This window comes from Mytilus trossulus, chromosome 11 (assembly GCF_036588685.1).
Source record: "Mytilus trossulus isolate FHL-02 chromosome 11, PNRI_Mtr1.1.1.hap1, whole genome shotgun sequence".
Taxonomy (NCBI): Eukaryota; Metazoa; Mollusca; class Bivalvia; order Mytilida; family Mytilidae; genus Mytilus; species Mytilus trossulus.
This window is the reverse complement of record NC_086383.1, coordinates 4,564,104-4,590,630: the sequence shown is the minus strand read 5'-3', so window position 1 is coordinate 4,590,630 and position 26,527 is coordinate 4,564,104. Positions and strand designations below refer to the sequence as shown.

Here is a 26,527-nt window from a genome sequence, read left to right as displayed (position 1 = left end):
GATTTTGTGTCACGATATAAAAGTAGGATGGGTTCGAATCCCGGCGAGGGAAGAACTAAAAATTTGCGAAAGCAAATTTACAGATCTAACATTGTTGGGTTGATGTTTAGACGAGTTGTATATACATTATGTACACATCCATGTATCACCATCATTGATGGCGATCCGCTGGATACATCTGTTGTAGAGTTGTCACTGACTCAGACGTACTTATAAATATAATTATTTTCTGTGACTGTATCTTACATTAATTTGTAGGATCCTTTACTAAAGATAATTTAGTTGATCTGTAACAATAACATCTCCATGCCTTAGATATCATGTACTGCAGTACGCCGCCAGATTAAAACTGACGAGGAAGGGTAACACACGGCCAGCGAAAGCTCTATTATTGTAGAGCCCAGGTGGTCGTGTGGTCTAGCGGGACGGCTGCAGTGCAGGCGATTTGGTGTCACGATATCACACTAGCATGGGTTCGAATCCCGGCGAGGGAAGAACCAACAATTTGCGAAAGCAAATTTACAGATCTAACATTGTTGGGTTGATGTTTAGACGAATTGTATATACATTATGTACACAGCCATGTATCACCATCATTGATGGCGATCCGATGGATACATCTGTTGTAGAGTTGTCACTGACTCAATATAATTATTTTCTGTGACTGTATCTTACATTAATTTGTAGGATCCTTTACTAAAGATAATTTAGTTGATCTGTAACAATAACATCTTCATGCCTTATATATCTTGTACTGCAGTACGCCGCCAGATTAAAACTGACGAGGAAAGGTAACACACGGCCATCAAAAGCTCTATTATTGTAGAGCCCAGGTGGTCGTGTGGTCTAGTGGGACGGCTGCAGTGCAGGCGATTTGGTGTCACGATATCACAGTAGCATGGGTTCGAATTCCGGCGAGGGACGAACCAAAAATTTGCGAAAGCAAATTTACAGATCTAACATTGTTGGGTTGATGATTAGACGAGTTGTATATATATTATGTACACAGCCATGTATCACCATCATTGATGGCGATCCGATGGATACATCTGATGTAGAGTTGTCACTGACTCAGACGTAATTATAAATATAATTATTTTCTTTGACTGTATCTTACATTAATTTGTAGGATCCTTTACTTAAGATAATTTAGTTGATCTGTAACAATCACATCTTCATGCCTTATATAGCATGTACTGCAGTACGCCGCCAGATTAAAACTGACGAGTAAAGGTAACACACGGCCAGCGTAAGCTCTATTATTGTAGAGCCCAGGTGGTCGTGTGGTCTAGCAGGACGGCTGCAGTGCAGGCGATTTGGTGTCACGATATCACAGTAGCATGGGTTCGAATCCCGGCGAGGGAAGAACATGTATCATGTACTGCAATACGCCGCCAGATTAAAACTGACGAGGAAAGGTAACACACGGCCAGGGAAAGCTCTATTAATGTAGAGCCCAGGTGGTCGTGTGGTCTAGCGGGACGGCTGCAGTGCAGGCGATTTTGTGTCACGATATCAAAGTAGGATGGGTTCGAATCCCGGCGAGGGAAGAACTAAAAATTTGCGAAAGCAAATTTACAGATCTAACATTGTTGGGTTGATGTTTAGACGAGTTGTATATACATTATGTACACATCCATGTATCACCATAATTGATGGCGATCCGCTGGATACATCTGTTGTAGAGTTGTCACTGACTAAGACGTACTTAATAATATAATTATTTTCTGTGACTGTATCTTACATTAATTTGTAGGATCCTTTACTAAAGATAATTTAGTTGATCTGTAACAATAACATCTCCATGCCTTAGATATCATGTACTGCAGTACGCCGCCAGATTAAAACTGACGAGGAAAGGTAACACACGGCCAGCGAAAACTCTATTATTGTAGAGCCCAGGTGGTCGTGTGGTCTAGCGGGACGGCTGCAGTGCAGGCGATTTGGTGTCACGATATCACACTAGCATGGGTTCGAATCCCGGCGAGGGAAGAACCAAAAATTTGCAAAAGCAAATTTAAAGATCTAACATTGTTGGGTTGATGTTTAGACGAGTTGTATATACATTATGTAGACAGCCATGTATCACCATCATTGATGGCGATCCGATGGATACATCTGTTGTAGAGTTGTCACTGACTCAGACGTACTTATAAATATAATTATTTTCTGTGACTGTATCTTACATTAATATGTAGGATCCTTTACTAAAGTTAATTTAGCTGATCTGTAACAATAACATCTTCATGCCTTATATATTATGTACTGCAGTACGCCGCCAGATTAAAACTGACAAGAAAAGGTAACACACGGCCAGCGAAAGCTCTATTATTGTAGAGCCCAGGTGGTCGTGTGGTCTAGCGGGACGGCTGCAGTGCAGGCGATTTGGTGTCACGATATCACAGTAGCATGGGTTCGAATCCCGGCGAGGGAAGAACCAACAATTTGCGAAAGCACATTTACAGATCTAACATTGTTGGGTTGATGTTTAGACGAGTTGTATATACATTATGTAGACAGCCATGTATCACCATCATTGATGGCGATCCGATGGATACATCTGTTGTAGAGTTGTCACTGACTCAATATAATTATTTTCTGTGACTGTATCTTACATTAATTTGTAGGATCCTTTACTAAAGATAATTTAGTTGATCTGTAACAATAACATCTTCATGCCTTATATATCATGTACTGCAGCACGCCGCCAGATTAAAACTGACGAGGAAAGGTAACACACGGCCAGCAAAAGCTCTATTATTGTAGAGCCCAGATGGTCGTGTGGTCTAGTGGGACGGCTGCAATGCAGGCAATTTGGTGTCACGATATCACAGTAGCATGGGTTCGAATTCCGGCGAGGGACGAACCAAAAATTTGCGAAAGCAAATTTACAGATCTAACATTGTTGGGTTGATGATTAGACGAGTTGCATATATATTATGTACACAGCCATGTATCACCATCATTGATGGCGATCCGATGGATACATCTGATGTAGAGTTGTCACTGACTCAGACGTATTTATAAATATAATTATTTTCTTTGACTGTATCTTACATTAATTTGTAGGATCCTTTACTTAAGATAATTTAGCTGATCTGTAACAATCACATCTTCATGCCTTATATATCATGTACTGCAGTACGCCGCCAGATTAAAACTGACGAGTAAAAGTAACACACGGCCAGCGAAAGCTCTATTATTGTAGAGCCCAGGTGGTCGTGTGGTCTAGCGGGACGGCTGCAGTGCAGGCGATTTGGTGTCACGATATCACGGTAGCATGGGTTCGAATCCCGGCGAGGGAAGAACCAAAAATTTGCGAAAGCAAATTTACAGATCTAACATTGTTTGGTTGATGTTTAGACGAGTTGTATAAACATTATGTACACAGCCATGTATCACCATCATTGATGGCGATCCGATGGATACATCTGTTGTAGAGTTGTCACTGACTCAGACGTACTTATAAATATAATTATTTTCTGTGACTGTATCTTACATTAATTTGTAGGATGCTTTACTAAAGATAATTTAGCTGATCTGTAACAATAACATCTTCATGCCTTATATATCATGTACAGCAGTACGCCGCCAGATTAAAACTGACGAGGAAAGGTAACACACGGCCAGGGAAAGCTCTATTAATGTAGAGCCCATGTGGTCGTGTGGTCTAGCAGGACGGCTCACTAGTAACCCTAATTTAGCTTGAACGGACAAAAACGTGTTAACGCTATTTAAATGAGATTAATTGTTATTTGATAAAGATTGACAAAAATTAAAAAACATTTTTAATTCATTTCAATTCATTTCAATTCATTTTAACGCCAGTCAAATAGATTTCTTTGCGGTGAATCAATTGAAATCAAGTTGCTGGTAATGTACGTCAAACTATTAGGCCACGCCCCCGTTAAACTATTTCAAACAGGCATCAATTCGTTTTAAACATCGTTGAGACCCGAGCTTTGTACAGGTAAATCACTCAAGCAAGACAAACTTTATTTATTTATCGGGTTTTTGTCATCAAATTTTATCGAATTCAGTTAAATGTGTGTATTCTTAGTAAAGTCGCATGCTTCACAATTTTTAACAAATGAATGAACAATACATGTGACATTTAAGAAATTTTAATAAAAACATTAAAATATTGATGCACGGTTTAAGAAATGTGAATCTGTTAAAAATAAAATAGTAAACTTGCAAACTTTCAATCCATTTGTTCTCATCGAGGTCCGCGTTCATGTTTCAATGCGATACGTAACATGAAAGTCCAATATGTTACAAATGTATAGACTCTACGATGTCCGAGTTCTGCCCGAAATAAATAATTGATTATATACTTATAAGACATAATGTTGGAATATTTGTCTTTTGTTCAAGTCGACACGTCTCCCTTTAGATGGCTTTCGGTTATTTCCGTAGTTCGGTTGCTGTCTCATTGGCGAATATTTTACATCTCCTTTTTTTCGTGCATCACTTATTTATCATGTGCACTGATGGCTGAAACAAATCTGATCATATACATTTGATAGCACTGTCTGTCACGTTTCTTTTGCCTCAAATAGAGCGGTTTGATTTGGATTTGAATGGGTTTTACTAAACGTCTAGTGGCAAATATTTCACCCATAATACAGCCATTATGTCAGTGGCACATCTGACGAAAATTCAAACCACAGATTACAAATTGCGTTTTTTTTCTGAAGTTTATTAACGAATGATATGCTGCTTTTTTTATACTCTAATATCAGTTACCCATTCGTGAACGTAATGGACGTATGATGAATGAAGTTCCATGTTTTATCTTTTATATAAAATTTAAAAGGTTAAACCGGGTTGAATTATTACATTTACAAAAAAACATCATTTTATTTTTTAAATAAATTCAACAACAATATAAGTATATTTTAAAAATTTAATTGACAGTTTATATTGACCATTATATACATATAAAGACCGATGTCGATAACTCCATTTATCTTTTTTATCTTTATTTTTTCGCACGAAATTAATACTGGAGTTAATCATATCATAGAAAAAATATCAAACAACGTTAGTTAAGACACGATTGATAAAATCTAATGGTTTATATTTCAGTTTCGAATCAGATTTTTTTAGGCACCAGTGTTACTACTCATTTTGATAAACAGTGACTGAGACGCTTACTTGCAATTCGGAATTGACGACATAACGTAGCGAAATGACCGTACTTATAGATTATACTTTTGATTTCCACTTTAATTGTATTGTCATTTTAGGGACCGTTATAGCTGCTGATCAATGAGGACCAAAGCTCCGTGTTGAGGCCGTACTTTTGACCTCTAATTAAATTATACCATGTGACTTGACGGAGAGTTGTTTCATTGGCACACATACCACATCTTCCTATTTATATTAAACGGGAGCAGTTTATTACATTTTTATTTAGATAAAAAAAATATAAAAATTCAGTGAATCAAATGAATTTGTAGCATATTGTTACATTCAAAAGTATTTAATTTTGATTGATAGTATACATTATTTGTATTGCATTCAATTTGGTCCACAAAAATGCCCAGTGTCAAATATTGCACATCGATGACCACTTAGATTAGTTACTTTAATTAAACTAATTTCCTTGGCTGGTAGTACACGCTTGTATTTTGTCCTTTAAAGTTAGTCTGTCGGTTTAATCATGGAAGTAATATTAAATATCAATGAATCACATCTTAAGGAGAATTCTTTGTCATTTGCAAATAGATATGAAAATTTGCTTACGACTAAATTCAGGCCGAAAGAAATATGTTTTGTTTTATTTCAGATTACGATTGAATTCAGGCCGAGAGAAATATGTTTTGTTTTATTTCATATTATTTAGTACATATACAAAAATATTCTTAGTATTTTACAATTTACAAATATAATTTGATAGTGTTTTTTTATGCACATGGTAGATGAAACTTGTATGATCTAACTTTTTCAGAGGCCTGTAAAATATTGAAAATAGTACGGTCCGGAAAACACAAGTCGCTATATAAAATGCTTGTAAAATTCCGTTACATGTGGTACGCTCATATTTAAATACCTTCCTATATTAAAGAAAGTGAAGAAAAAAAACAGTTTTTGAAATTCACCTAAAAAAGATTAAACGAATAGTTTTACTTATTTTTCAAATATTGAATACACAAATAAATCTCTAATTTATCCACGCTTGAAATTTGTTTTTACTGACAGGAGTCTGCTGGTATTCGATTGGACCACAGAATCAATGTAGGCGTAACAGCCTATCATATTTATCCAATCAGCTGTCTTGTATGCGATGACATACGGTCCACTTAGTTTAGTTTTCCTTGTAATGAATTATAAATTGATTGCAATAAAAATTATTCAATACACTATAAAGCAAACAATGTCTAGCCCAAAAATGACTTACACGACGCTATACTATACATATTATACTTAATAATTATTTACAAATTAAGACAGCGTAAAAAATAAAATAATAACATTAATAATAATTACTATTTAACGGTAGAGCTCTGATTTATAGGGGTATATTATGCTATTAGTATGATAGTCCTAGCAATTTAAAAAAATGATCATCAAAAGAACGGTTGTGCTATTGTGGGCCAGGGACTTGCCGGGACGTCTAAAACCCACCCAGGCCGCTTTGATGCACTAAGCTTTAAGACACTTATGGAACACTATAGCGAACTTTCTAGACAAATTTGAAATTGTCAGATAAAAATAGCCAACGCTTATATTGAAGAATAAACAAGTCACGAAAAGAAATATTACTATAAATTGTACATTATACGGACATTTTGACTAATTCACTAAAAAAAAACTAAGCTTTGATACAGCGGAAGCAAAAACATCGAGCGTAGCAAAGATAAAAAAAAAATTAATAATGCTAAAATTATGTATTTTCAAATTAAAGGACAAAGCGTACGCAATGTCACCCGGAATCCGAATCTGACTGACTAGCAAATTACTACAAAATTAAACCAAAAAAAAAAAGGAACAACGTATGTTAGAATCACGAAAAAAATGGATTTAGATTAGATTTGTGATCATTGGAATTTATTAAGACTTTTTTAAAATATCTATTTCTAGGAACTTTTTTTATATCGAAATTAATAAAGTTCATAAGTATGTGGTACAGCTCACACCGATAAATATATTACGGCATATTCATATAGAATTGCAAATAAACCTTTCAATAATGAATTCTTATAAGCCGATTTTAAAGCTCATAATATAAGAGCTATGGGATATAATTCCATTTGACGGCAACCAAACGACAAAAACACTATAGGTAAATCAAGACCGCATGTTTAGTCCTCAACAAGAAACATGTGTCTACACGAAATGCCAAGCTCTAAATCGTGATGAACTTGTAGATACAATATTCAAAAAACAACAATATTAAAGTCTAAATAATATAAATATTCATTATTCACGCATATTCTAGATTTTCTAAATGGTTTGAGACACGTATGCAAAGCCCATGTATTTTCCGTTCACATAATGTTTTGACGGTTTTCCTTTTTTTTTTTATAACGTCCTACAAACATTGCTCAGACTAAACAGCATGAAAGACTAAAACACTTTTATAAGTCAGCGTATAGGTTTATTCCTTGAATGCCAACATCCTTTGATCTACCGACAATTTACCTATAGATAATGTTGGCTTTCGAGGAATAGGTGCAAAAAGTTATCACAACACGAGAGCATGTTTATCAAAAATGGACATTTAGAGGTATAGGGGGGTGGGTTGAGATCTCACAAACATGTTTAACCCCGCCGCATTTTTGCGCCTGTCCCAAGTCAGGAGCCTCTGGCCTTTCTTAGTCTTGTATTATTTTAATTTTAGTTTCTTGTGTACAATTTGGAAATTAGTATGGCGTTCATTATCACTGAACTAGTTTATATTTGTTTAGGAGCCAGCTGAAGGACGTCTCCGGGTGCGGGAATTTCTCGCTACATTGAAGACCTGTTGGTGACCTTTTGCTGTTGTTTTTTTATTTGGTCGGGTTGTTGTCTCTTTGACACATTCCCCATTTCCATTGTCAATTTTATTTAATTCGAATTGAATTCGCTAATCGCGTACACACACTCTTCTTTTTTAATTCGAATTAAATGTCCGTGTGAACGAGGCATAATTAAACAGATAGTTAAAATCTAATTCATGTTTGTTACGTTGTTGAAATTTTTTCTGATGATACTACTTGAACGGATATGGATTCTCTTAAAATGAAACTTTGAAAAGTGTTGCATCACATGTGCATATTGTGAGAAATTCCAGTTTATACAAATGTGAAGCCTCTTTGGACTTTGAAGGTTTTTTTTCAATATTTCTATAGTTGTGTGTGCTGTAACATCCTACCATATTACTTGATTAAATTTCTTGAAACTTTGTATCACGTGTTAGAATACTATTGATGTATTATATTCAGTTTGTTCAGGATATTTTCTTAGTAATAATACTACACACTTTTTTGCAAGTGCTTCATGAAATGATACTGGTTAGGGGTGTATCGTGTTCGCAAATCATCGGTGTTCTTATAAAACAAAGTAATGTAGTTTGATTGGAATTGAGACACATTTCCACAAGAGACCAAATGACACAGAAATTCACAAGTATAGGTCACCGTACAGTCTTCAACTATGAGCAAAGCCCATACCACATAGTGGAACTAACTATACAAATCAGATGAAACCGGTTTAACTCATCAGATGTAAATAAATAGAAATACTACACAGAATAGACGTGGTCAGGTTCTTGTATATCCAAACAAACAAAAAACACTTGTAAAGTACATCCTCTGAGAAAACTTGCAGTTACTGACTGCTAGTTCAAAGCCACAAACAACTAAAAAAATCAATCCGCTATAGACTAAATTCTTGTTACCCTATTTTATGGTTAATTGTTTAATTAAAATATTCATATATTTCATGTATATATAATATTTATAATAATATGGAACAAAATAAATCTCTAATATCCTCTTTTAGTTTGAAATAATTATATTTCAATTAACTAAATATAAATGTTATATTTATATATATGTCTTATGTTAATAAAACTTGTTCATTCCCAAATTTATTTATTTTTTAATAAAAAGTAACAAAAATCATTTTCTTTCTATCTTTATATTCATAATTATTTAACCCTTAAATTTTGCTACTTTTCTTATTAAAATGTGATAACATGTTACAATTTCATCTTATAAAAACAGAAATATTTTTGTTGGCATTCAAGGAATAGGTAACATATAAAATGTTGGCATTCGAGGAAGACACCAGCGTACACACGGTGTTTTTTTTAACAAATCGATAATTTCGTTGCCCAGGGATATGAATTTGACATTAAAAGTCCCTCAAACCTTTACAATACCCGGCCGTGTCATTTCCGTTTTAACAGATCGAGAACACGACCTTTTAGGATATGCATGAATTACCATACGTATGTCCGAGCATCTGTTATTATAATGTATTAACGTGTGACGTAATTTATTTTGAACTCTTTTTTTTTGGGCGCTTTTTTTACCAATCCACTAAACAAGAAACAATGCATGATGGGCTACAACATGTTTACAATTAAACGAAAACAAGTGTTATATTTACTGAAATACAACACATTTCTTTGCGGTATTATCAATTTCGCTTAGATTTTTTTGTATCCATATTTATAGCTTGTGATATGAAGTATTCTTTCAATGCTCAGATTAACGAAGAATTATTTCTATGCAAAAAACAGAGTATTTAATTTAAATAACCCGATATAAAGTCATTCCTGTATGATTGCTGATGACACAGAGATTTCGGGTATTCGTCCGCAAGACAGCAACGTAACGACAGTTTTAACACAAAGCCAATTATCTTTAAGACAAACTTACTAGTGTAAAGCTAACCGTCGGTGCTAACTTTCATAAAGACAGTTAAAAACAAATTAGGGATCCTTGAATTTTGTGCTCGTAAACACAGGAAAGATTAAGAGGGGTTCAAATTTATATTGGGGTCACTAAGTTTTCATCGCTTTTCACAAAATTGATTTTATGATATTGTACCCTTTTTTATGATGTAAAAAATAATTTAAATCGATAATTTATTTCTCTATAGGAAAAAACAATGTATAATCATCAAGAGGGACAATTTCAAGCCGATTATACGTTATGTTTTCTTCTCATTATTGAAGGCATTGCGGTTGCCTATCATTACTTACATCCATGCACTTCATTTGAAACTTTTATTCACACAGAAATCACAGCTTATTAGTGTGGGTGTAAAGGACACGAATGAAGAAACCTATCTGGGAAGTAATATGAAATACAAAACTATTAAACCGTTGATTTTCCCGTTTGAATGGTTTTACACTAGTAATTTTGGGGCCCTTTATAGCTTGTTGTTCGTTGCGAGCCAAGGCTCCGTGTTGAAGGCCGTACATAAGCCTACAATGGTTTACTTTCATTAATTGTAATTTGGATGGAGAATTGTCTCATTGGCACTCACACCACATCTTCCTATATCTATATGCTATACACCTTAAGGGCGTTAGCCTGAATGTGTGCGTCTTTCTTACGCCAAAATAATGCAGAACGACAAATTGAATTATTAAGGCCGATTATTAAGGACAGGGATTGATTGAATGATTGATTGATTGTTGTTGCTTAACGTCCAGTGGCAAATAGTTCATGCATATTCAGGACGAGAACAAGTTCACAATAAATACACTAGGTATGTTGATACGATAGAGGCCATCTGGGATGATGGTCAGGGAAATTTGGACTGCCACTGGAAAACGAGGATACCTTGTATAGGGACAGAAATTTTGCCTCGCAACAGGCCACCTACGGACCCCTCAAAAGAGTTGTTGCAAGGATTCTTAACGTGCAAAGAACAAAGAGCGTTGAAGTCTCTTTACACGAGGCATCAGATTTCACGTCACCCTTCTGACCGGACGTGACTGCGAACTTGATACATCCCGCACAGCCAAACGGACGCCCCATTTCGGCAAGCGTTTTACTGCCGGTCTGGAGAAGACCAAGTGACCATATTACTATACCCTATTCACCCTAAAGGACAGGGGGTTTCAATACTAACGGATTCCCTGTTAAGAAAATGTAGGTGATCTTTCAGCAATTTGATAATATGCTATTGAAATGCAGGGTATCCAATTTATGTATCGACAACTTTATGTCAAAAAAGGCAAATAATTTTGACAGAAAACAAAGGCACTTTTCCTTGCATAATTTAATCTTAAATATTTGAAAATTGTTATAATAAATGGGTAATTTTTTTTTAACATTTTGATCACAGCCAAATTTTGTACGGTGTGTAGAAATACCACAAAGGACTTCTTAGTGCACTGAAGGACTATACAAATCATTGGTGCATTAAGAACAAATTTTTTGCACTAAGGACATTAAAACGATGTCATTAGACCACAAACATGGATATGAGAAGATATAAGTATATAACTCATAAATATAAATTTGGGTTTCAATTTATATCATAATTTTGAAATTGACTTTCTTATTTATCAGCGCATGCAATGTGACCGAAGGCTTATTGCAAATTCCCAAGCATCAATGTTCAGTCAACCTTATCCAATAAACAATTGTCATTTGATCGTTACTAATTGATAAATTTATGATAGTTGTAGAATGAACTTAATGATTTAGCGTAGTTTATCTTCAACTTGATGAAAGAGTAATTTTATTTTTATGTCCTTCTTAACAACACAGGAGTTTACATTTGTACATACTTTCATAAGAGATTGATAGACATTAAGATGAGAAAATGTGGCATTCGTGGGGATCTCATGTAAAAACCCGATAACATCATTATTATATTGTGTTGGAAGGGTACAGTTTGTACATTTTCGACATTCGGAAATATAACAAATTGCAACATGGAAAGTTTTCCAATAGTGAATTAAATGATACTATATAACGTTTCTTCTAGACATTTAAAACATTCTATATGTACAGTGGCGGATCCAGGGGGTGGTCCCACGGCGCAACGGACCACCCCCATGACGAACCTCAAATTATTTTAAAGTGTCTATTTTTTCAATAACAAGCTAATTAACAAATTAACACTTATGATTAATCCTTTTACCGCACTAATTGGTTATGGATTACCTGGAGGTGTCACAATGATAGAACACGGATCTATGCGTTTCACCTGTATACATGTAATTAAATTGTCAAAACAGCTCGTCAATATGAAGAAGTTGACTTCTTATTCTGAAAGGTAAATTAATACAAATATTTTTTGTATTTTTAAGTAAAATTTCCATATAGTTGCATTCTCCAACTAATGGAGTCTCGGTTTTAAATTTCATTTATGTACATTTTGAAAAAAAAACAATCATTAGGAATGAATTAAATTAAATTTGTTTATCTATCTCTTTGACCCCCCTTTTCCCCCAACATCAACAGCAATTCAAGCACTGAAGTTGGTACCGGCATTTGTACAAAGCGCAACATTTGATGAAATTAAACATTTTGTAGACTTTTACCATACTGATTTGCCGAGTCCATCTACATTGCCTTCCGTACTGCGTTTGTGGCAAAAGACTTGCGAGTCAATGCTTTCAAAACCAGAAACTGTAGCCGGTGCTCTGAAAGAATGTTGCAAAACCGACTTTCCAATTATTTCTGTTATCTTAAAAATCATAGCTACCATTGGGGTGAAGAGTTGCGAATGTGAGCGATCCAACAGTGAGTTATCACTTCTAAAACCCTACCTGAGAACAACTATGGGACAATCGCGTTTAAACGGACTTGCGTTGATGCATGTGCACTACAGTTTGGAACTAAACATAAAACAAATTATAGATAACTTTGCAAGGAAACCTCGCGAAGCATGATGTTGAATGACCTGATAAACGACTCTTAAGTTTGTTAAATTAGTAAATTTTGAACAATTTTACGTAAAACTATTTTTAACGATTCGGAACATTTTAGCTAAACCATTTTTACAGCTTGTCTTATTCAGATGCAGTTGTATGTTGTGCTATTTTAGATTGCAAGATATTGTATAGAGTCTGAAATAAAAATCAGTTTTACATTTCTTTAAATTCCGTTACCTAGGGATATGTGCATCGCATGGTGTTGTCCAAATTCATGATCTTCCATAATGTCGAAGGTATAGTTTGACCTTTTTCATACCATTCAATATTGATTTGGGACCACCCCCAAATTTTTTTCTGGATCCGCCACTGCTATATATGAACCAATCAAATAATAAACGACGTATGCATACAAACGTTTTTCGTCGAATGGAGGAGCTTTTAATATATCGATCAGAACTGTCACACAACAGCGATAAAAATGTCAATAATCATTGAAATACACATCGTTGAGTCCAGAAATTTTTAAAGTACTATTTCTGTTGTATGGTCTTACCTGTCTGAAAGTTTAAAAGCCATTGCACCAGTAGAGATTCACAAATTATAATTTTTTCAATATCGGATAAATTAATTGACTGTACAATCGCTTACGAGTTTACTGTACTATCACTTGGGCCTTTCCTGTACAATCGCTTGTCCAACTTTTCAAAGCTCATTTTCAATATAAAAAAAAATTAAAGAGATGTGATATGATTTGCAATTATACAACTATCCATCAAATTAATTGGATGTACACATGTAAGCTATATTGGGCGACCATACCTTATAATCGGCTATATATATATAAAAGGTCCAAACATAAACAAATTTTGAACAATTAAATTCGAAAACTAACGGCCTTATCTAGAAAAAACAACAATTTACAAAAACAAAAATAAAATAATATGCCAGACATGAACCAACGGCAACCACTGAACTACAGGCCACTGACTTGGGATTTTCACAAAAAGAAGATGACGTGATAAGCATGCATGTGTGTGTACGCTCAACCTCCTAAACTGAAGTGGATGTAAGCAATTATAGGCAACAATCCGGCCTTCAATAACGAGAAAACCCCTTCCATATAGTCGACCGATCACTATAAGGCCCCGACTGGAAAATGTGTTTTTTTTTTAAACTCTAACCAGAGTGCATGTATATCAGCTTACAGAACTTGAAAACCAAAAAAAATAGTTATAAATAAAAATACGGATACACATTTTTTTTAAGCTATCATAATCATTAACAAGCTTCTGTCCTATTTTATTAGAAATCCAGGATAGTTAAGAAAGTAATTAAAGTTTCAAACACTTTACCCACAGAGTAATTTTTTGTGGTTTGTAGATAGCTATTGCAACAAAAGTCGGAAGGCTCAACAAAAATGTAATAAACTATTATACTTTGCGAAATATGTTTATCTTCTATTATATCAGTATGTGTTGGTTAAAATAAAATCTCTGTATATTTTTTACTATTTCAAAATATCTTTATAAAACATTTCTACAGAACTTAGTGAACTAATAAAAGTCTTACGGAACAAGCAGACGAAATTAAAAGAAACAAAAATAAGAAGAAAATACACTCTTACATAGAAGTAAAAACTATAACAGTCAGAAAAGCAAAATAGATATGGCAGAAATAACTATACCATAAAAAAAACCAAGAACAACATGAAATAACATAATATATACATTCTTAATAAGTATACTAGTGTATTCAAAACGGGTCAAGGTTGAACGAACATGATTTTTTATATATTACTGTCAACTGAGTGTGGCGCGTGTCGATAAAATATAAAATTGCTGTCTAAATGTGATTATAAAATTTGAAATTGTTTTTTTTTTTAAACGTTGACTTGTATATGCAATGTCTTTTGTGCCAATTGTATCATTCCATCAGGTCCTTTAGTGCATTTTTTTTGTTCTATGTGCACTAAGGGGGACTTTTGCGGTATTTTAACGGACACCCCAAAAAAGAATTAGAGGACAAAACGTTATTATGTGGAATTTGTTTTCGGAAAATGTTTCATTTGTTTAATATTTGAGAACAAATATATTCTTTTTCAAGTCAATACATTTTAGGTAAACACTTAGAGTTACACATACACGACCCTACATTTTTGATAGAAAAAAAATGCATTTTCAAAATCGTATAATCTTTTTAACTATATTCAATTTGCGGTTTTGTGATATGTGCATGTAGTTTGAACAACGTCGTCAATAGTGTTTGAAAGAAGCTATAAAAACATGATTTAGAACCTTATACACCACACACGGAGGTACATGTATGATACCATTACGAGTGAACGTATGATATAACTGTGAAATAGCCATTGTAATTGCCACGTTATTTTATGGATCGTTCATTTTATTACCTTTAGATTATTAACAAGTGCCATCGAACTAAATCTTTATAGACCGTATATTTAGCGCATAAATACGCTAATTTTACAGTTTAGAGGTAGAAGACGAAGAAGAATTATTTATAATAGTGCAACAACAAACCTGAACAAACAAAGAAATACATATTTATATTAAATAAGTTTTTTATTCAAATGAAAGATAGGATAAGCGCATTTACACACAAATGTACTAAGAGACTAAGACATATACTCAATGCTACACTTAAATTTATGTCATACATATGTATTGTTTAAATCTATGAGGATCTTGACGGGGTCCTTCATTTCTGTTTTTATTATAGTTTTATCACTCTCACTTCACGGCCTAAGAGCAGTTTCAGAAGCTTAGTTTAGACGGAGACACGGTTCCCTGATGCGGCCTAAAGAGGATAACGAAATTAACTATATAAATGATCTTGCATATAAAATATTTGTATTTTGCGTTATTGATCGTTCCGGATGAAGTAAAATCCAGAAACGTGAATTGGACGTATGAAATTTATAAGATAAGATAAGATAAGATAATTTTATTTACCAATCAAGGTGCCGCTATACAATCAAATGAATGAATTACAAAATAAAGCACAGAAAATGATTAGAATGATTAAAGTACATTAAGACAACCAAAAAAAAAACAAAAAAAAAAAACACATTAATACACATTTAAGATGTTGTTGTCACTCTTTTATTAGTGTTACGTTTAAAATTTTCAATTCCTTTTTTTTTTAAATAATATCAACGAATGATTTTATGTTTCATAATTAAAAATAATATACTTTTTTTTTATTTTAGCATTTATAATACAATGTATCATCCACATAAAAGGGCGAAACTCCTAATATCATTCTGACACACTAAACGGATCTTGATCCGATCTGAAATTTTTAAACGTTACTTTTTATGATTGGTCTAGGTGTGTCCAAAACAGTCTTAACAGACTTGATTTAACGCTAGAGCATATTAAAAGGCATAAGAGAATGCCGACTAATAGCCAGTCAAGATCGTTTAACTAAACCTACCCGTTGGTATCCCAAACTAAAATTTATCTCATATATACAGGATACATGTTCATTTATTACAAGAATTTTTGTACGTCAAGGTGCATGATAGCACGATAATATACGAATCGTAACAACGCTTCAATATGCTCGTCCATTATATGCTCTTCTACAATTTACGCCTGTTTTGCTCCAGCGACCGGTATTACAATTTAACATAGTTTAAAAGCTCATTGATCTGTTACTTCATTTACTAGTATAATTTTGAGCAAGACTTAACTGTTTATTATTAAAATTCAACAAATGTCAACATTATCTTCATCAATTTTATTATTTAACAAAACATTGTTTTTCATTACAAGCAATTTCATATATTGATATACAGCTAGTGAATATTTGTTGTCTACCGAAAATATAAGATTTAAATTATATACCCAATTAATAATTTCTGTGAAGTTACTTTTATTTCCGTTACGTATCTTATTTACGAGTACAATATAGTAAAACAGAAAAACAGAAAAGATAAATATTCAGGAATACCTAAAGTTTCGTAAGCAATTGCAAAGTACCACACGTTACTTAGATTCCACGAGTTTTCATAGCAATTAGCAATTTTTAAAACGAATGTGTGAGATAAAGATCAACTGCATTTTGGCATATTCAAATTATGTTATACTACTATTTTATTTTCAACAGATTCACATTTCTTAAACCGTGCATCAATATTTTAATGTTTTTATCTAAATTTCTTTAATGTCACATGTATTGTTCATTCATTTGTTAAAATTGTGAAGCATGCGACTTAACTGAGAATACACGCATATAACTAAATTCGATTGAAGTTGATGAAAAAAAAACGATAAATAAATAAAGTTTGTCTTGCTTGAGTGATTTACCTGTACAAAGCTCGGGTCTCAACGATATTTAAAACGAATTGATGCCAGTTTGAAATAGTTTAACGGGGGCGTGGCCTAATAGTTTGACGTACATTACCAGCAACTTGATTTCAATTGATTCACCGCAAAGAAATCTATTTGACTGGCGTTAAAATGAATTGAAATGAATTGAAATGAATTAAAAATGTTTTTTAATTTTTGTCAATCTTTATCAAATAACAATTAATCTCATTTAAATAGCGTTAACACGTTTTTGTCCGTTCAAGCTAAATTAGGGTTACTAGTGGCTGCAGTGCAGGCGATTTAGTGTCACGATATCACAGTAGCATGGGTTCGAATCCCGGCAAAAGAACATGTATCATGTACTGCAATACGCCGCCAGATTAAAACTGACGAGGAAAGGTAACACACGGCCAGGGAAAGCTCTATTAATGTAGAGCCCAGGTGGTCGTGTGGTCTAGCAGGACGGCTGCAGTGCAGGCGATTTGGTGTCACGATATCACAGTAGCATGGGTTCGAATCCCGGCGAGGGAAGAACATGTATCATGTACTGCAATACGCCGCCAGATTAAAACTGACGAGGAAAGGTAACACACTGGCAGGGAAAGCTCTATTATTGTAGAGCCCAGGTGGTTGTGTGGTCTAGCGGGACGGCTGCAGTGCAGGCGATTTTGTGTCACGATATCAAAGTAGCATGGGTTCGAATCCCGGCGAGGGAAGAACCAAAAATTTGCGAAAGCAAATTTAAAGATCTAACATTGTTGGGTTGATGATTAGACGAGTTGTATATATATTATGTACACAGCATTGTATCACCATCATTGATGGCGATCCGATGGATACATCTGATGTAGAGTTGTCACTGACTCAGACGTATTTATAAATATAATTATTTTCTTTGACTGTATCTTACATTAATTTGTAGGATCCTTTACTTAAGATAATTTAGCTGATCTGTAACAATCACATCTTCATGCCTTATATATCATGTACTGCAGTACGCCGCCAGATTAAAACTGACGAGTAAAAGTAACACACGGCCAGCGAAAGCTCTATTATTGTAGAGCCCAGGTGGTCGTGTGGTCTAGCGGGACGGCTGCAGTGCAGGCGATTTGGTGTCACGATATCACAGTAGCATGGGTTCGAATCCCGGCGAGGGAAGAACCAAAAATTTGCGAAAGCAAATTTACAGATCTAACATTGTTTGGTTGATGTTTAGACGAGTTGTATAAACATTATGTACACAGCCATGTATCACCATCATTGATGGCGATCCGATAGATACATCTGTTGTAGAGTTGTCACTGACTCAGACGTACTTATAAATATAATTATTTTCTGTGACTGTATCTTACATTAATTTGTAGGATGCTTTACTAAAGATAATTTAGCTGATCTTTAACAATAACATCTTCATGCCTTATATATCATGTACAGCAGTACGCCGCCAGACTAAAACTGACGAGGAAAGGTAACACACGGCCAGGGAAAGCTCTATTAATGTAGAGCCCATGTGGTCGTGTGGTCTAGCAGGACGGCTGCAGTGCAGGCGATTTAGTGTCACGATATCACAGTAGCATGGGTTCGAATCCCGGCAAGGGAAGAACATGTATCATGTACTGCAATACGCCGCCAGATTAAAACTGACGAGGAAAGGTAACACACGGCCAGGGAAAGCTCTATTAATGTAGAGCCCAGGTGGTTGTGTGGTCTAGCAGGACGGCTGCAGTGCAGGCGATTTGGTGTCACGATATCACAGTAGCATGGGTTCGAATCCCGGCGAGGGAAGAACATGTATCATGTACTGCAATACGCCGCCAGATTAAAACTGACGAGGAAAGGTAACACACGGGCAGGGAAAGCTCTATTATTGTAGAGCCCAGGTGGTCGTGTGGTCTAGCGGGACGGCTGCAGTGCAGGCGATTTTGTGTCACGATATCAAAGTAGCATGGGTTCGAATCCCGGCGAGGGAAGAACCAAAAATTTGCAAAAGCAAATTTACAGATCTAACATTGCTGGGTTGAAGTTTAGACGAGTTGCATATACATTATGTACACAGCCATGTATCACCATCATTGATGGCGATCCGATGGATACATCTGTTGTAGAGTTGTCACTGACTCAGACGTACTTATAAATATAATTATTTTCTGTGACTGTATCTTACATTAATTTGTAGGATCCTTTACTAAAGATAATTTAGCTGATCTGTAACAATAACATCTTCATGCCTTATATATCATGTACTGCAGTACGCCGCCAGATTAAAACTGACGAGGAAGGGTAACACACGGCCAGCGAAAGCTCTATTATTGTAGAACCCAGGTGGTCGTGTGGTCTAGCGGGACGGCTGCAGTGCAGGCGATTTGGTGTCACGATATCACAGTAGCATGGGTTCGAATCCCGGCGAGGGAAGAACCAAAAATTTGCAAAAGCAAATTTACAGATCTAACTTTGTTGGGTTGATATTTAAACGAGTTGTATATATATATATAAACGAGTCTAAATTGAAAACTACGTTCAAACCTATGACTGCGTTGGATAAAAACCACATTTTTATACGTGTGCATGTCAAACAAATGTCGTTGTAGAAGGGTCTAAAAACAGCACAAACAACATTTTCCAAAAGACCAAAAGAGTGAAAAAGTATATTTAAACCAAAACGCATTTGACTATATATATATATATATATATAAATACGTCTGAGTCAGTGACAACTCTACAACAGATTTATCCATCGGATCGGCTTCAATGATGGTGATACATGGCTGTGTACATTATGTATATACAACTCGTCTAAACATCAACCCAACAATGTTAGTTCTGTAAATTTGCTTTCGTAAATTTTTTGTTCTTCCTTCGCCGGGATTCGAAACCATGCTACTCTGATATCGTGACAACTAATTGCCTGCACTGCAGCCGTCCCGCTAGACCACACGACCACCTGGGCTCTACAATAATAAAACTTTCAGTGGCCGTGTGTTACCTTTCCTTGTCAGTTTCAATCTAGAGGCATACTGCAGTACAGTATATATATATATATATAACGTCTGAATAGTAGTCAAAAATTAAAATTTTCCCCACGAGGGCGCTGGATCGTTACGAGTAACGATACATGTACACAATAAATAAATTATATGAACGCCTAAACAAGTTTATCCAACAACTCCAAATACAAAAAAAGGGTAACTAGAAATGTAATTATTTATAATTATTTCGGATAACAGATATCCTTCGTCAGTCAGATTCTGATGTTAAATGAATCATGTTTAAGTCTTCTTAGATTAAACTTTTACAAAATCTTGAGATTTATCCAATAAAAAAGTCAAACCGAACATCAGTTAAGACGCTTGCACCATTCTAAAAAAATGTTAAACATGACATAGGTTATATGGTTTATTACAACAGGGAGCGCACTAATATGCTTTAAATAAAAATAATAATGTGCGATTTGAACTAGCACAATTCTAAAACTTTTTTGGGAGCGACAATTATGATGGTACAACATGAATAAGCATGATAACGTCTGTAAAATTACCAAAAAGACAGCACTGAACGATCTAAATATTTGAAATTGACAGAGTAAAGTAGCTACAACAGAGTCTGAATATTTAAACATCTTGAACAAACGGCCGTTAAAATTTTATAATAATTTTTGACTAAGTATAACTAGAAGAACGTGGCATGGTACTTATACATCCCTCAAAACATTAAGCAATTTAAATTGGTATCTTCAACAAATTTATTTAATAAATGAAAAAGGTTAAGAAAAAGAAACATAGACTGTAATAATAAGTAATATAACCTGAATGTGAAGCACTATATGTGAATTTTATTGAGGGATGGGCATTGTTGGCATGATGAATGAACACATTTAGTTCTTGGTAAGTATTGTCCCACTTCATGTAAATATCGTCGATAAATCGGAAACAAGAGAGAAGTTGATGAAGAGATGAATTGAAAATTCTTTGTTCTAATTTCCCCATAAAATATTGGCATAAGACGGGGCCATCTGTGTTGCCATTGCTGTTCCATTAACTTGGAGGAAGTGTTCGCCATTAAATACGAAGTTATTGCATTTCAATACCAAAGTTAGAAGCTGGATAAATCTCAAGATTTAGTAAAAGTTTAATCTAAGAAGACTTAAAGATGATTCATTTAACATCAGAATCTGACTGACGAAGGATATCTGTTCTCCGAAATATTTATAAATAATTACATTAATAGTTACCCTTTTTTGTATTTGGAGTTATTGTGTACACTTTTTTAGGCGTTTATATATATAGAGAGAGTCTATAAGAATCTACCAACCATATATATATAGCTTTATCTATTTGTATAGAGCATTTGTTTTGCATTAAAAATGATTCTACTCAAAGTAATTGTTGTCCACCGAGGGGATTCGAATTCACACCTTTGATCTTTCCTGCAGCACCAATTGCTTAGCCTCATGTCTAGCGCTATATCTTCAATATTCGTAGTGTTACCTTGTCACTGAAAGAAAATCTAGAGATACACATAAGACATATGTTTTAAGCGTTTGAAAATGTTAAATATATTAACATATTCTTTTTATAGAGTATTTGTCTTGGACTGAAAATGATTCCACAGAAAACAACTTGATCAAACACCTAATAAAAACAGTAGGTACTGAAATAGACATACGTAAGAGACAACTACTGTTTATCTTAAACGATAAAGTACACAATGCAAATGACGAAATTGGAACACAAATATCCAGTGGGAGTTTAGCAGAAGGTCTAAGTTTACCAGGAAGTGATATAGATGTAATGTATGTCGATAATAATGTAAACGTAACACGGATTGAAAGGATTATCAAACATCCGGTAAAACGTACTGAATTTGTTATGGAGACAGATACTGATCATCCTGGATTTACTAGACTCAGATTGGTAGCGGAAGCTAAAATGGAACATTTTGTAAGGAATAAATGTATTGTCAATACACAAGCAGGTCCATATTTATCAACGACCAACTGTGTAAATGGTATGAAGCAGATTCAACAGCAGATTTTCTCAGCACACGGTCCCTGCTTATCAAATGCAAATCTTTCTATGGATATTGCATTATGTCTTAGGAGTAAATATTTACCATACCATGCCATGCCATGGATATTGCGTTATCGACGGCAATGGCCCCCTAATGTCACCATTGACAGGATAATAAATAACGGTTGTTTGTTAGTACCTATTGGACCCAGGACTATGCCAAATTGTGATTTATTATGGAGAATATCCTTCTCTGTGGCAGAAAAACAACTTGTACATTCGTTTAATTTCAGCCAACTCTTGTGTTACGGTCTTCTTAAATTAACATTACAACGTATCGTAAACACAAACGACGATGTAAAAGACTTGTTGTGTTCTTACTTTTTGAAGACGGCTTTATTCTGGGTCTCAGAGGAAGTGGATATTGACACATTTCAATTACCTAAATTGTTTATTTGTTTTTCTCTCTGTCTGAATAAGCTGATATTATGGGTAAACAACTGCTACTGTCCGAACTATTTCATACCTGAACAAAACATGTTCTTAGGAAAGATCGATATACATAACAATAACTCACTACTCAGTGTACTGAATAGTATAAAGTATAGTGGAATCAATGGATTGATGCAGAATTTATTTCATTCGTATAATTGTAATATAAGTTGTTATCCGTCATATAGTGAACACAGTGAACAATCAGAAATATTGTTAGATTTCCTGTTTTACAGAACTACTACTATATTTATGAATCCCGGTATTGAGCTAATGTCAAAATATCATAAAGTACTATCATTTATTGAGTCTTTACAAAATTCTGAAACCACTTTATTTAATATTGATGTGTGTAAGTTTCATTATGCTACCATTAATCAATACACAGCACAACTATTACCATCACCGAAAACAATAAATATCAATAACAAGAACAGCATATGCACAAGTTATCATAGACATTTACAGGATGGCATAAAGAGGGATGCTGTGACAGGTTGGTTGTTATACGCGTCTTTTTATTATGTAACAGAACAGTACAATGTAACACTCAGACTTACAGAGTATGTGCTATCAAAATATTCACCAGATATGGTGAAGTTAGGTATGAATTACAGCAGTGAAGCAGATATAAATGATTATAAACATAACGTACATTCTTTAATGACACTGAATGCAAGGATGAAAACAGTTGTTGAAGATAATATAATGTACTTACCGCACTCATCATTAATACCACAAGAGCTAGAGCTAGAAGTAAAAGACAGTGTGTTCATAATACCACCGGGTATACTGTCTCACTGTTTAAGATTTCTATGCTATCATCATATTGGTGATACTTTTAACAGACAACGGACATTGCATCATTTATTTTCATTACAATCTAGCACACCTAAGCATGCTAAAGTATTTTCTTATATATTAACACTTTTTGGAGTATGTTGTGAAATATCTGGTGATAATGACACAGCTTTTCATTGCTATGAAGACGCTTTGCAATGTGATTATATTATTTGTACCTCTGCAGAAATAAGGAAGTTAAGACTTTTAAACATCTAATCCAAAGTTATATCGCTGTAATGATTATGTCTGATTAAACCTGACTATGACCTTTTAAGCCAAACTTAATATAATTGTGTTATCGAGCTGCACTATGGAATGAATGTTAGTCTTTTAGATAGATCGTACTTATTACGAAATTTTAGGCGAAAACAAAATTAGGGTCAACGATGTTGATTTTTGAGATATGACGTCATCGAAACTTAAAAAATCGCGTTTTACCAAAAAAAGAAAAATAGCCCTCGCTAAAAAAGTAGCTAAACTATGCAAACGTATTTTATTTTTTTGTTTAACTGTGATAATAAAATCATTCAAATATTACTTGCACATTAAAGATATGTATTTGTCTCAATTTCCTTGTTTTTCAAGGCCTTTTGATATTTCTCGCCATTTTTAGTTGCTATTTGTTCTCAAAATCAAACAAATTTACTAATGTTTGTTTTTCCCTTTAAACTTCTGCATTCGTTGCAGCTTCAGGGGAAGATTTTAAAAGCATAAATAAAAAGGAAAGTCAGCGATGTTTTTGAACCGCTAAAAAGGAAATAATAATATTATCGTATTTTGGCGGGAAATATAGATATAGGAAGATGTGGTATGAGTACCAATGAGACAACTTTCCACCCTAATAACAATTTATAATAGTAAACCATTATTGGTCAATGTACGGGCTTCAACACAGAGCCTTGGCTCACACCGAACAAAAAGCTATAACGGGCCCCAAAATTACTAGTGTAAAACCATTCAAACAGGAAAAACAACAGTATAATCTTTATCTTTTCTGTTCACGTTATAGAATGACGTTGCAAGGCTTGCATTGAGTTGAAACATTTTATTTTCACTACAAACATTAGTATCATGTTTCACATTTTTTTTAAGGTTAATTCGATTATTCATTAATATTTTTTATCAATCTATTGAATCGTTAAACAAAGTTTATTATTAAGAAATTGTCAAGGATGAAATCATCTCTTTTTTTATTTGCATGTGTTAAATAAGAAATTTGTCTCATGCCATATATTATAGAAATCATTTTCGGCTTGTAGTTTATTCGCTGAAAAGTAGCACGTTCCTTTTTGTCTGCAAGCAGAATAACTTCACTGCCTTGTCCTTTCGGACCTAGAAGATAAAACCTGAAACGTCATGTAAAAAAAATGCCGCAAACTTAGCATGTTAAAAAACCCCACTATTTTTCGAAAGGATCTTACAATTGGTTAAACTATTAATTGCTGTAATTACACAACGCTGCATAACTTATTCGAACTGCGGCAACCAATGTTTACTGAGTTTGATCATCAACACACATGCATTTTTTCATAATTATTGTACATACATTGTAATATTGTTCAATAGATATTTGTTATCAAATGTGGATAAACTTAGAGGTAGATTAAGAGATTAAGTTGGAGTTACAGTTATATTTGAGTTAAAGTTCGAGTTTTACTCCGAGTTGAATAAGTTAGAGTTCTTGTTTCACTTAGAAACTTCCGATTTATAATATGAGTTAGAACAAAAATTCTGGTACGAAATAACATTTTGAGATTAGATAAAATTAAGGGTAAGATTGCCGTTTCTATTTCTGTTGGTGCACCTCTTTTCTTTTAATGTATATTTTTTAATAACATGTATGTTTCAGTTGGTATATATACTTGCTGTTGCCAATAAAGTTATGTGACAGGTAAACACGAACCTATATCTAAAATTGTTGGTGTTGGTTTATTTTTCGTTTTTTTCTTAGTTTTTGATAAACTTTCAGTGACAAATAGTTCATGAATATAAACGCAAACGTATTTGTCTATGAGTCAAATACCCTTTCGCAAGACGAACCTTAATGTTACAGTTTAGCAGTACACTGTAAAAAGATATAAGCAGATGTGGTATGAGTACAAATGCGACAACATTCGTTCAAGTCACAATGTATAAGAGTAAACAATTATAGGCCAAAGTAAGGTCTTTGAAGACCTATTGGTGACTTTCTGTTGTTGTCTGTTCTATGGTCAAGTTGTTGTCTCTATTACATATTCCTTATTTCCATTTTCAATTTTATTCAACACTGAATCTTGAGTAACAGCTAACAGCAAGCTATAATGGACTTAAAAAATGACAAAGGTAAAATCATTTAAACAGGAAAACAAACGGTATAATCTATATGAAAAACGAGGGCGATAAACAACCACACCAACAAATGACAACCAATTAACATCAGATTCCTGTACATAAATGTATGTGTGTGTGTATTAAATATTTTTTTGTAGGAATTTTGTAAAGCCAAATATATGCATTGTTGTTGAAGGCCGTACGGTCCCCTGTAGATCCACAATACTAGTTAAGACAATCGTTATCTAATTGACATGCAGTTTGAAGAGATACCAATGGCAAGTTAAATGCATTTGCAGAACTAGAACATATCGGCATTACTAAATCGACAGAGACTGAGCCGAATAAATAATAATATGCAATTAAATTGTTGATGATTTATTTATACATGGGGTATAGAAGACTAACATGACGTCCTTCAAATGCTTTGAGTACACACCCGTGATTAAATATGAATATATTGCCAGGGCTGTTCCTATCGTACTCCCACGTCATATGCTTTTTATTTATGAATGATGTACCCGACGCCATAGAACGATGACGTAAGAATATAATTAGTTTACGGAAACATACACGTTAGTATAACCGATAATCATCACAACACGGACACGTAAACAAACGATGATAAAATGTGGTATAAGCCAATTTTTGTATACACATAATACATATGAGTTTCATTTATCATTTAAATTCATCCAAAACTA

At 34.1% G+C, this 26,527-nt stretch overlaps 1 protein-coding gene across 1 annotated transcript in view; it reads left to right on the top strand.

Moving 5' to 3' along the window:
- Positions 1–25,421, top strand: part of LOC134690662 (uncharacterized) — a 41,901-nt gene extending 16,480 nt beyond the window's left edge. The window contains exon 3 of the mRNA XM_063550653.1: positions 21,748–25,421. Within this exon, the coding sequence (XP_063406723.1) occupies positions 21,748–23,729 (1,982 nt within the window). The 3' untranslated portion in view covers positions 23,730–25,421. The remainder of the gene's footprint in view (positions 1–21,747) is intronic.
- Positions 25,422–26,527: the final 1,106 nt, after the last annotated feature.